General features: G+C 27.7%; 1 protein-coding gene across 2 annotated transcripts; it reads left to right on the forward strand.

The window, feature by feature from the left end:
* Position 1: 1 nt before the first annotated feature.
* On the forward strand, positions 2-11,913 carry LOC123266178 (lissencephaly-1 homolog). 2 transcript variants are annotated; one of them, XM_044730213.1, is made up of 7 exons: positions 2-174; positions 996-1,158; positions 5,062-5,215; positions 5,388-5,594; positions 7,335-7,745; positions 7,816-8,164; positions 11,612-11,913. In XM_044730213.1, the coding sequence occupies exons 2-7, from the start codon at positions 1,121-1,123 to the stop codon at positions 11,683-11,685; spliced, it is 1,233 nt and encodes a 410-aa protein (XP_044586148.1). In that variant the 5' UTR covers positions 2-174; positions 996-1,120; the 3' UTR covers positions 11,686-11,913. The 2 variants fall into 2 exon arrangements, with proteins under 2 accessions (XP_044586148.1, XP_044586149.1); XM_044730214.1 differs by lacking the exon at positions 2-174 and adding an exon at positions 854-870.
* The last annotated feature ends 1,085 nt before the right edge of the window (positions 11,914-12,998 follow it).

Raw genomic sequence — 12,998 nt, forward strand, 5'->3', positions numbered from 1 at the left:
TGATCTCAGAAGTGGCCCCGAATGGTTGATTGACATTGGTTTTGTTTTTCTCGATCGTTTCATTTATTATATATATATATCTATATATACTGCAACGAACGTGAACATCATAAACCAGTAAAATAAGTGTGTGTTTCATTCATAAATTCATCTATAACCCTCATAATTATTAACGTAAGTTTAAACTCGCACTAAGTACTCAATTTGCTATTAATAATTCCAAATAAATGTCATCGTAAAAAAAAAAACACTTAGCTATTTCATCAACCAGACGTGACGGTTCGTACCAAAATGGCCGTGCAAGATTTTACAACAAACCATTTTATTTTATATTCAATATTTATTATCACTCAGAACATGTTTTTTTTTTTTTTTTTTTTTTTTTATTCAAGTTTTCTTTTTATTTTACAAATTCGATTTCTTGAAAATATGCATCGGAAAAAGTAATTCCCGGAAAAAAAATTTTTTGTTTCTAAAACTCGCACGTTGTAATTGATTTTTTTAGATAATTATGAATACTCTAAAAAACTAATTCTCCAAAATTAAATCAAAAGCGCTTAGTGATAGAATATTCTTGATTAAAAATTTATGCGCGATTTTAAATTAAAAAAATTGGAAAAATTTTTTTAAATTTTCGGGGTGAGTAAATAATATGGGAAAATTTTTAATGTATATGGAATTATAATATATATACAAACCGGGTTAATATTAAATGTATAAAGCCGGTTAGTTTATGTGTATGAATAGATGTACTGTATATCTATGAGTTAACTTGTAAAGAATATCGATTATATGGTACACATAATCGCTAAAAAAGTTCGCGACGTCGCAATTGCTGTCTTTCTCTTTTTACTGACGTCGATTGTCAAGGTCTTATCCTTAAAATCCTTAAAATAAACTTAGATACATATTATTACATATATACATATTATTGTTAATTTTATTAATTAGTGGAATTAATTATGACAATTTATTAATTTATTATTTATTTACAGAAGATGCTAATGGCGATTTATTGAAGCGAGCCGACTGTTGGTGTCCGGACTTGCTTATTATTTTTAAAATTATCATTGACTCAAAAAAAATTGGTGTAGAATAAGCCGAGTTTATATCAAGGATCATGAAAATGGTGTTGTCACAACGGCAGAGGGAGGAGTTGTAAGTTATAATTAAATTTCATTAATTAGTTTATGTTAAAATTTTAAGTTTATAGATGAAGGGATGACTGATTTTTTTTTAGTTAGATAATTAGTCGTAAGTGATGGATTGGTGTTTTAGTTTTTTTTTCATTTTAATTGATGAATGACGTTGTGGATAATGTTTAATAATTTGTAAGGTAATGTGAATAATTTTTGCGAGACATTGAGGAGGTGAAGACGAGGGCAAGGGTGGATGTTTATTGAGCACGCGCAAGCTCTGGATCGATACGGAAAACTAGAGTTACGTGCATCGGCGGTGGTTGATAGAGAGAGAAAGCTATAGGAAGAGCTGGAGAAAAGTCGCGATAATGTTAAATGCCTGAGAGTGATGGAGGCTTTTAGAGAAAGAGAGATGGATTGAAAAAGGAGAGAAATCATGCATATTGATTAATAAAAATATATATATTTTATACTTTTATACTCTTGTACTTGTTCGAGACAAAAGTTAAATTACGTCATTTTTCATCTATGTCATTCGATTTGACATTCAAATAATTAGAATATTAATTCATGGTTCTGATTATAAACTTAGTACATTTGTGTTTTTTTACAGACTGTCTTTAGTAAAACACAAAGTATTTTTTAAATTTCTTCAATTTTATTCTATAAAATCAATTTCATTGCAAAATTGCATGTAACTTGACAATTTATAGAACTTACTTTCAATATAGATAGAATTCTAATTTATAAAATTGTTGGATTATAATTATAATAATTAATATTATGCCTGATACACGACTCTTTACTTATAAGTTACCGCGTTTTGTCGTTATGATTTGTTACTTTCTTTATTACCATGTATATTACTGAAAATTATCATGTAACGCATATTTCATCACTTTTATCGCAGTAATTAATTAGATAGATTAAATTTTAACAATTACGTATCATTATAGGGTGTTGAGATAATATTTTTTTAGAATTTTTATGACGTGATTTGTCAAACAGGACAGTAATACACAAAGTTATTAACGAGAAATTTAATTAAAAATCCTCTAACAATTTACTTTATTCTAGGTTTATTAAAAAAGTGTTTAATAATTCACAGAGGAATATTTTTGCAAAAAGTCTAGATTTTTTTATTATAAAAGTTGAAATTTGTAGCTGAAATTAATTTATACTTTTAATGAATAATAATTCAAATGAAAAAAATTTTTTAAAAGTGAACTTTGAACTTTACATTTTCTATTAAAAGAAATATGACTAATTTATAGATTTGAGAATTTTGTAATCAATAGTCAATAATCAATAATTATTAACAAAAAATTAATTAAAAATTATAATTTCAGGTATATGAAAATTTACTTTTTATTAGTCAATCAATGTTTAGAATTGTTCAATCTTAAATAATTAGTAAATTTAAAAATAAGGTTCTTATATTTTAATTAATTTAAATCAGGATGTTGTAGACCAAATCGATGTTATGTTTTTTATTTCATTTATTTTAAGATGCGACGTTTCGTCAGTTTTATTCTGACATCATCAGGTACCTATGTGTTTACAAACAAATAAACAATTAACAATTTTCATGTAAAATCAAAAACTCAATACAAATATCTAAAAAATAAATTAATAAATACCTTAAAATTTTACAATATAAAAACACAGTCCTTAATTTACAAAAAATTACTGCGCATGACATTTTAATATACAAACAAATTTTTTTATTTTATTTTTATACTAGACGACCCGGTGAACTTCGTATCATCTACATGTATTTGTGAAAAGTATAGTCAAAACTTGATACAAAATTTTTATTTACATTAAATGCAACATATTTATACACTTAATTAATTTTAAAGCTTTCCGATGGACTACATTTTTTATCTTTTCTTGCAGTGCGTAAATATATAAAGATGATGGTTTCCCGACTCACGAACAGTCGTCAGGTCGTCTTCTCCTTGGTATTTTGAAACAATAACAATAAAAAATTTCTTGCGCACTGACAATCTGATGATAGATTTTATTCATTGGCTTGAAATTAATTTATTTCTTTTAACAACTAACTGACACTTTTTTTTATTTCTGAAAACAAAACAGACCAAAAAGATCGGACCTCACTTCACAGCTAGGAACGGACCCAAAGAGATCGGACCTCATTACTCAGCTCAGAACATTGTGTATTGGAAAACTAAATTGTCGTTTTTAGTATTTTCTGTTGTTTATTATTTATGTTTTTCACCGTTTAAACTTCCCTGAACTTCCAAAATTTCCTGTTTCTCTTGAGATTTTATCAAATTTTATATCTGTAGGAACTGATATTTGAAGAATATGAATTTTTTGACAATTAATACCCCCGCACTCTTATGTGAGGGAGGAATTTCATAAGATCCTATTCGAGATGATTTCTACATTATAAATAAAAGATTCTTACAAAACTTCGAGTCTATAGAAACTATTGTTTGGAAATGATAGTTTTTCATTGCTGACGACCCCGCAATCCTTTTTGGGGTTAGAATTTGATAAAATCCATTCTTAGCTGAACTTAAAACTATACACGAAGATTCCTACCAAATTTAGAGTCTGTAGAAAGTTACAGTTTGGAGATAGAAATTTAACATTCTAACACCCACCCCCGCTACCTTTATTAGGGTGGGTTGCTGTAAAATCCGTTCTTAAAACATTTCCGCACCACATATGGAAGACTCCAACTAAATTTGCCGTCTGTGAGATCTATAATTTGAAAATTAAAAATTTTCATTGTTAATATCTGCCCCGCAACCCCCTGTGGAGTGAGCTATCGTGAAATTCGTCCATAGATTATTTCTATATCCCTTACAGAAGATTCCTACCAAATTTGGAGTCTATAGGATCCATAGTTTAAAAACGGGAATTATTCATTGTTAACGCCCCCGCAATTCCCTTTGGGGGAGGATTTTTTGAAAATTATTATGACATACAAACCTTCTCCTGAAAATTTTGAAGACAACAAAAAAAAAATTAGCCCAATCGGTCCAGCCGTTCTCAAGTGATGCGTGGACATACATGCGGCATTTTATTTTTATTTATATAGATTTAGAGTCCGTAATAAATAAAATGAACCATATCCAATTAAATATATTAAAAAGCTCGTCAAAAAAATTTTTTCCTATTATTCTCTAGTCAATATTGAAAAAAAAAATAATAATAGAACTGATATATGATTTAAATTTATTTCAATCGATTTCGAAAACAATATTGATAAAATTGATATTTATCTAATTAGTAAATTTAAAAATAAGGTTTTTATATTAAAAAAAAAAATAATAATAATAATAATAAAACTGATATATGATTTAAATTTATTTCAATCGATTTCGAGAACAATATTGATGAAATTAATATTTATCTAAATAGAAATTTACATTATAAAGCAAATTAGATGAACTTTACAGTAACAATTAATCATTATAAATAAAAGTTAATAGAAGTGGCTATAAAATGATTATGCCTTTCACCCCGTTATGAGTGTATTTATATTTATAATACATATACATCCATATAAATATATATTCTGGATGTTCTTATTCTCTCCAAGTACTTTCAAGTATCATTATCTGAAACAAAAGGCCACAATCTACCCTCGCGTTTTTATTTGCTCATCCGACACGCCCGTGACCAAATGACTAGTAGGCTAGTCTAGTACATGCTTTAATAACACCATAAATAACATAACAAGTCAGGTGTAACAGTTATGTTATTACATTCAAAGACACGTACAAATATGTCTATTAAAAATATTTTCTCACGTATCTGTGACTTATGACTTTATTTTATTTTTTACTATTCGGATAAAAACAAACAAAGTTGCTTGTTAAATAAAATATTTATGTCAACCTATTTACAAGTTCAAATATTTAAATAATAATAATTATATTTTCAGAAATAAGGCGATCGCAGACTATTTAAGTACCAATGGTTATCAAGATGCTCTGGAAGCATTCAAAAAGGAAGCTGATATGCCAGGAGAAGTTGAACGTAAATACGGTGGATTGCTTGAGAAAAAATGGACCTCCGTCATACGGCTACAGAAAAAGGTTAATACTTTGTTATTATTATTTTTAGGACTTTTAATTACTGCAAATAATAAAAATAATAAACTATATTAACAAGTACAATGTTAAATAATTATTTAACGTGTGAAATTCACATAATAATAACAGCGGTGATGATGGCGATGTTGATAATAATAATAAATGTAAATTACAGGTAATGGAATTAGAGTCTAAGCTGTCTGAAGCTGAGAAAGAATTCATAGAGGGTGCACCAACGCGAGGAAAACGTTCGTCAACAGAATGGATTCCCAGGCCACCTGAGAAACACTGTCTAACTGGTCACAGAGCGCCAATAAATCGAGTTATTTTTCATCCTGTATTCAGTCTTATTGTATCAGCGAGTGAAGATGCGACAATTAAAGTAATTATTTTTTTTTTCTTTATATTTAGATGTTGGAACTGTTTTCCATATTGATTCAATTAAAACTTTCTCTGATAAAATAAATACTTGCCTCCAGCAATTGTCAGTTTGATAATTGAATTGATCAAGGGGTTACATGGATTTCACGGCTTCAAAAAATCGATTTTTTTTATTGTCTTATTAAATTCTACAACATCTCTAGAATGTTGTCCTGAAGTTTCAAGTCAATCCGAGTAATAGTTTCGGAGGTACAGTTTTAAAAAGTTGCGCGCTCAAGGCGCTGTTTTTTTTGGGGTTGCGGTCAACCAGTCAGATCGACAACATTCCGAATTATTAAAATTCTAGAAAATTAAAAATTCCGCTACATTCAAAGTTTATAAAATACATTAGCTTAAATCGAATACCAGCCGAAAAACAATTTTGAAAATTATAAAACACTGAGCTATCGAATATAGGTAAACATAAATCTTATATTCCTCAAGAGTTAAAATTAATTTAATTTCGAAAAAGGTTCGTCCCGACGTATATTCATCCGAATACTTATCTATCCGAATAATGATTCGGCCGAAAATTACTCATCCAAATAACTATTATTTACATTTTTCGGCTAAATGAGTGTTGGTCTGTTCATTCATTTTGGCGTAAAAATTTTCGTTGTTATGTTTTGCACGCCTCATAGCGCGAAGCGCGTGAGGTTGTGCTTTACACTCGACTCGTCAAGGTCAAGCAATTTTGTGATCTTTAAATGTCTCTATCACAACCATATTACACTTATACAATAATATAAGTAGATGTACACGGAGAAAACACTTAAATTAAACCATCTTTTACTTTCTAAAATCATTTCATGTAGCTATTTTGAAAAAAATTTTACGTGGACGTCCGGATGTCACCCCATTTTGGATGTACCAATGATTACTCCCGAACAAATTGATATTTCAAGACCGGACTTTTTTTATTAGTTTACGAATGCGATGAACTGGGTCCGTATTTCATATCAGTAGCCTTGTTTACGTATTTTTTTTTTAAATTGAATTTTTATTAAAATTTATTACGATATAACCGTACAAAGACAAACGAATTTTTCTTATTTGTCACGTGAAAACTATGGCGCCACTTGATAAAGCTAGATTTTTTTAGACTGCGTGCGCATATGACAAGAATCAAGGGTGCTGATATTTAAAAAAAAAAAAATACTCTGTAAGAAATTACTTAATTATAATTTTCTTTTTTTTTATCAGTTACACAATTTATTTTTTCTTAAAAAATGAATGAGCGTTATGAGGCGTGCACTTTTGGATTTTCCAAACTTTTTTTAATTTATTGAGACTTTGTGACTTTGAAAGATTCTGTTAATATAGCTTTAGTTTTTTCTTTATTCAAGATTATATTTTTCGGAATTTTAAAATTTGTAAAATTAACGATTTTAAATTACATTTAATATTTACTTTTATATTAAATTTTTAATTACATTTAATATTTATTTTTTTTCCGAGAACTCGCCGGAAATGACGTCACAATGGCAGACTTTTTAATATTTTTTTTCAAAAATTTCAGTAGTCCGTTATTTAAAATGTATCTTTAAGACAGTAAAAAGTTTGAATTAAATATTTCATTTTTTATATTAAAAAAAAATTGTTAAAAATAGGCCATTTTTTTCCGGAGGAAACCCATGTAACCCCTTAATTGAAAGTGAAAAGTAATGAATATGTAAAAAAAATATTTTTTTTTGATAACTAGGTATGGGATTTTGAAAGCGGAGAATTCGAACGTACCCTGAAGGGACACACAGACAGCGTGCAGGATGTAGCATTCGATGCGTCAGGAAAATTACTGGTATCATGCAGCGCAGATATGTCTATAAAGATATGGGACTTTCACCAGTCGTTTGCGTGTGTTAAAACAATGCACGGTCATGATCATAACGTAAATTCAGTTGCATTCGTACCACAGGGTGACTTCGTAGTAAGTGCCTCGCGGGATAAGACCATTAAAATATGGGAAGTAGCCACAGGTTACTGTGTAAAAACATTAACTGGCCACAGAGAATGGGTCAGAATGGCAAGGGTCAGTCCTTGTGGTGAACTAATTGCCAGTTGTTCTAATGATCAGACCGTAAGGGTATGGCACATGGCCACTAAAGAGACCAAAGTATGTATTTTATTTCAAATTCAATAATTATTAGTTACTAGTTACTGATTTCTCCTATTATTTATTACAGGTCGAACTGCGTGACCACGACCACGTTGTCGAATGCATTGCCTGGGCACCAGAAAGCGCAAGAGCAGCAATAAATGCTGCCGCTGGTGCTGACAATAAAGGAGCACACGAGGGTCCATTCTTAGCGTCAGGATCGCGTGACAAGTCGATTCGCGTATGGGATGTCAGTGTTGGTGTTTGTCTATTTGTACTTCTTGGTCATGACAACTGGGTACGCGGAATCGTCTTCCATCCTGGCGGTAAATTCATTGTCAGTGTGTCAGACGACAAGACAATGAGAGTTTGGGACACTCGTAATAAACGTGCTATGAAGACGCTTGAGGCACACGTTCACTTTTGCACTTCTATTGGTAAGTTTTTTTAACAATTATTAGGTGTATTTAGGTCATGATAATAATGATATTAAATAATCAAAGTATACTTATCAATTTATGATGATTTTTTTATTTATTCAATTTTGCGATGCTTCGTCATATAATTCCAATTTAACGGGCTTCTATGAAATAATATTAAAAGTCTATTAGAATTAAGTAACATTTATTTTCGAATAAGGTAAAAGCCCTAATTATTGACATTAAGGTAAAGTACCCAGTACTTGAACACTTATAAAAATGGGACCAGTATTTGAACAAACTTTTCGAATTGTTGTAATACAAAATCTGTAAATGTATTATGAGTAATAAGCGCATATTATAATTATTCAATGATACAGTAATTGATTTCTGTAAGTTTTTTCAATTATAAGTCAAAAAAATTATATTTTTGTTAATTTAAAAGTTTCCATGTCTAGAATAGCCGATAGATGCTATTTTTTTCATGAAAAAGGTATTAAATGGTAAGCTGAACAATCAGTGAAAAAAAAACGATATATCATCATTTTAAGTAAAAAAAATTGTACCACCCAATGAAATAGTCTTTTTTAAATAATACACATTTTTTGCTAAGACATAAACGATAATTTTTAGATTAAATTTTAGCGTCTAACTATACCTCCAAATTTTCAAAGCGGTACCCAGAATTTGAACAAGCTGGGGCCGTATAATTTTAACAGCACTCTAACCTTTAATAGATTTATAGACTAGTGATCAGCATTGTGATTTATATTAATTACTGCAAATTAAATAAGTTTTATAGCTAAAAATTAGTGTAGTTTAAAATTATTTAATGTTTTGAATTGAGTTTATTTGATTTATTATTGAAAATTTGCGTTGTCATTCATAATAAATGTAATTAAAAAATTAAATACAAATATTCCTCATTTTTAAATGAACATATTAAATATTCACAGTATTATTTTTAATATTATTCAATAATATGTTATAATTCTTTTGATATTTCAATAAAACGTTGAAAATTGTTGCTATGCCTATTGCCGTATATTTTATCAGTTCAACTACTGCTCCCGGAGTGTTCAACTACTGCGGCTTATCAGAATTGATTGTTTAACTACTACTCCTTTCATAGTCTATCTTAAAAACGTTGTCAAAATATAAATAATCAATTATCTGCGTTATTTTAAATTTCAATCAATTCAAAATTGTTTATACTTTCATGAAAATCTCTAATTTTAACTAACAATCACATCTTTATGTATTAAAAATAGGGTCGAATACGGTTTACTTTGAAACCTGTTCAACTACTGGGTACTTTGCCTTAATTAATTTTAAATAATTAAATAGATTATCCGGATACACCAATTATTGATAGGTTAAAAAACTGATTGATCTAATTATTGACATATCTTAACCCCAATTATTGACACGTATACTGCGTATGCGTCGAATCATTTGCTTATTCTTATTTATCGAAACTTATTATTAAGTAATCAGTATTATTAAAGTTTATTAATAATAATTTCCATAAATGATTAATTGATATTAAAAATACAAAAATTAATTTAAAAATAATGTATTGAATCAGAAGAGTTCAAATTCTTACAGTAAATTTTTTAAGTTAAAGTAAAAAAAAGGTCTCATAGCGCTGTCAAGTAGCTGTCAATATGAGATCAACTTAAAAATTATGAACTAGTTATTGACACCCATTATTTAAATCCACAGATTCGGTAGAATCTGGCGCCAAGTTCCGTTCAAATCCATTGTAAATGGAGCGCCAGACTACCGAGTGTGTTTACTGTAAGCAGAACGGTATTTCGAGGTTGCAAAATTTTATTTAATTCTACGGTACTTTTTGTTCCTAAATTTTATATTATAACAGTAATTCATACTTTATTTTACTGATATTAGTTCATTATATTCAATTATAACAATTAATCTACTTGAAATTATAAAATTTTATCAACGTAAACTATAGCAAGTTCAAAAATTTCGATCCTGACTTTTTTCGATGTAAAAAGTGACATGCCACAGACTAAATAATATGAGAATGCATGGTAATCCTCCAATAGATGGGAAACTACAGTTAAAAAAATACATTTCACAGCTTGCATCTATACCCACCAGGGTGCGCTGGAATTATTTTTACATAAACTGTAGCTTCAAGGGGATAGTTTGCTATAAAAAATGCAGCCAACGCGAGATTTAAGTTGGTACCAATTGTAAATTTTTATTATAATTACAAAAAATACTAAAATCTGAACAAAAACAGTTTCACTGTAAAAAAATCGCGCCAAGTCCACGTTCATAAGACTATTAAGAAAAAAGAAATTTTTTTTTTCTTTACAAAAAGATATAAAATAAAAAAATAAAAAAATCAAAGTAACCGATATGATTGTATAAGATTTTCGGAAATTAAAAAAAATTTTGGAACGTACTTGGTGTGCGTCATTATATATTTCAATTTTATTAAAGTCCTAGTAAATAGATTTTACGAATTTCATTCAAAGTAAAATATTTTGCAACCACGCACACTAAATACGTTCCAAAATTTTTTTTTTAATTTTTAAATTTACAACAAAATTTTTTTTAATTTCCGAAAATCTTATACAATCATATCGGTTACTTGTATTTTTTTATTTTTTTATTTTATATCTTTTTGTAAAGAAAAAAAAATTTTCTTTTTTCTTAATAGTTTTATGAACGTGGACTTGGCGCGATTTTTTTTACAGTGAAACTGTTATTGTTCAGATATTATAAAGCATACAATTAATTTCAATTATTCAATTTTATAAATTTTATATATTGTTAATTAAAAAAAAAAAAAAAAAAGATCATATTATTAGATGAAGAAATTAATTTAAACTCAGCATTTCAAAAAAATGCTTTTCTAATCAAAGTTGTTAAGAAAATAGACGCTCGTAAGCTGGTTTGATGAACTGGTGCTAACTTTATTTTTGTTTTAATAATTAATATTTAATATTTTTAACTGACAGTAATTTTTTTTCAATTTTTTAATTAATTAAAATTTATATGATAGTTATTCTTATTACAGATAATTAAATATATTTAAAAATAATTTAGGATGTCAATATTTAGACCCCTGTCAATAATTAGGGCTTTTACCTTATTGTGTTTTAACAAATGGTTGTTTTTTATCGTGATATAAACTCCAAATCATTAGAATAATGGCGACATCTTGTAATAATTATACTAAAATTTTTAATCGGAAATTTAATGACGGTCATAAATCATTTGAGTGTGATGGATTAAATTAAATAGTTTTAAAAAATAATCAATTGATTATTTTGTAACTAAATGACTATCAAAGTTGGGATAAAATTAACGAAGCCTCGCGAGGTAGAATAAATAATTAAATTAACTTTTATACTCTGACTATTTCATATCATTGATAATTGTAATTACTAATTAATACTAATGGAAATAAAATAAATTATTCAACAGATTTTCACAAAAGCCATCCTTATGTGGTAACTGGTAGCGTAGATCAGACAGTGAAAATTTGGGAATGTCGCTAGTCACCGAATTTTCGATATTTGTAAAATATTTTTTTTTTCTCTCAAAATATAAATATCGAAAATAAAATAAGTAAATGAAACCAAGACGAGGAAGACGAAGATCCAGATGCGCTTGTGGATGTAACGTGGATATTTAATAAAGGGAGTGAAAGATAAACCAAGTTAACGGCCGGATGAGTAAGCTAATTACATACAAAAGCTATCGTAAATACTACTACTATTATTAAAGAAAAAAAAAATAATATTAATACATGATAAACATATTATTAAGGCTCTTTAATTTATAATCAAATATAATCTACAGTATATTATTTAATGGTAATTTAACGATTTAAAATTAAATAATTAAACTGGAAATTTTATTAAATTTGGCGATTGCGGGGAGGACGCGCGTTCTTGCCCTTCGCTTTGGCATATTTTTTTTAAATTATTAAATCTTTCATTCTTTTTTTTTTTACTTTTAAACATTACGCGACGATCCTGTGTACATATATACATATACATATATATATATATATACTAACAATGTTAAAATCAATGAAAATTTTTTTTATCTCTTGATGATTTTATTATTATTCTTTTAATAAAATTACTGCTCAAGCATATATTTATAATCAATATTTATTTATTACATGTTTTTCTTTTTTTTTTTTTTTTTTTTTTTTAAATTTAAAATTGAATTTGTCGCGAGAATATTGACTGTATGACGTTGACGTAAAAATTTTTTAACGTCCTCCTCATGCTTCATACGACTTTACCTTGCAAATTAATTTTATTAATTAATTAATTAATTGAATAAATAAACAGTAGTGGTATAATTGTGAACTATTATTAATTTTAAATTACATTTAAAGGTTTTATTGAAATAAAATTTTTTATAAACGGTGAGACGTCACGCGAGTCGAATTATTTCTTCTTTAATAATTAATTTCTTGTAAAAGTTATTAAATTTTATTTGTAAATTTTATTGTAATTGATGGTTAAAAATTGACTAAAAAGGCCTGACGTCCATCGTCTGAATAATTAACAGTTGATCCTACGTAGAAATTTATAGAAAAGTATTTGATTAAATAATGAGATTTAAAATACAACAATGGAGATAAAAAATAAAAACATAATATGCACTGCAACTAAAAAAAAAAAAAAAAAAAAAACAACAAATAACCATAATTATAAATAATTAAGAAAGACCTTAGTACCTTGTAGTCATTTTTAAAATGAAGTTAACAACAAATAATGAGTTAATAAGTTAATGGTTTATATTATAGTTACACATTTTCAAATTTAGATTGTTAGTTTAATGTTTAAGACAA

The sequence above is a fragment of the Cotesia glomerata genome, linkage group LG5 (genome assembly GCF_020080835.1).
Source record: "Cotesia glomerata isolate CgM1 linkage group LG5, MPM_Cglom_v2.3, whole genome shotgun sequence".
Classification (NCBI taxonomy): Eukaryota; Metazoa; Arthropoda; class Insecta; order Hymenoptera; family Braconidae; genus Cotesia; species Cotesia glomerata.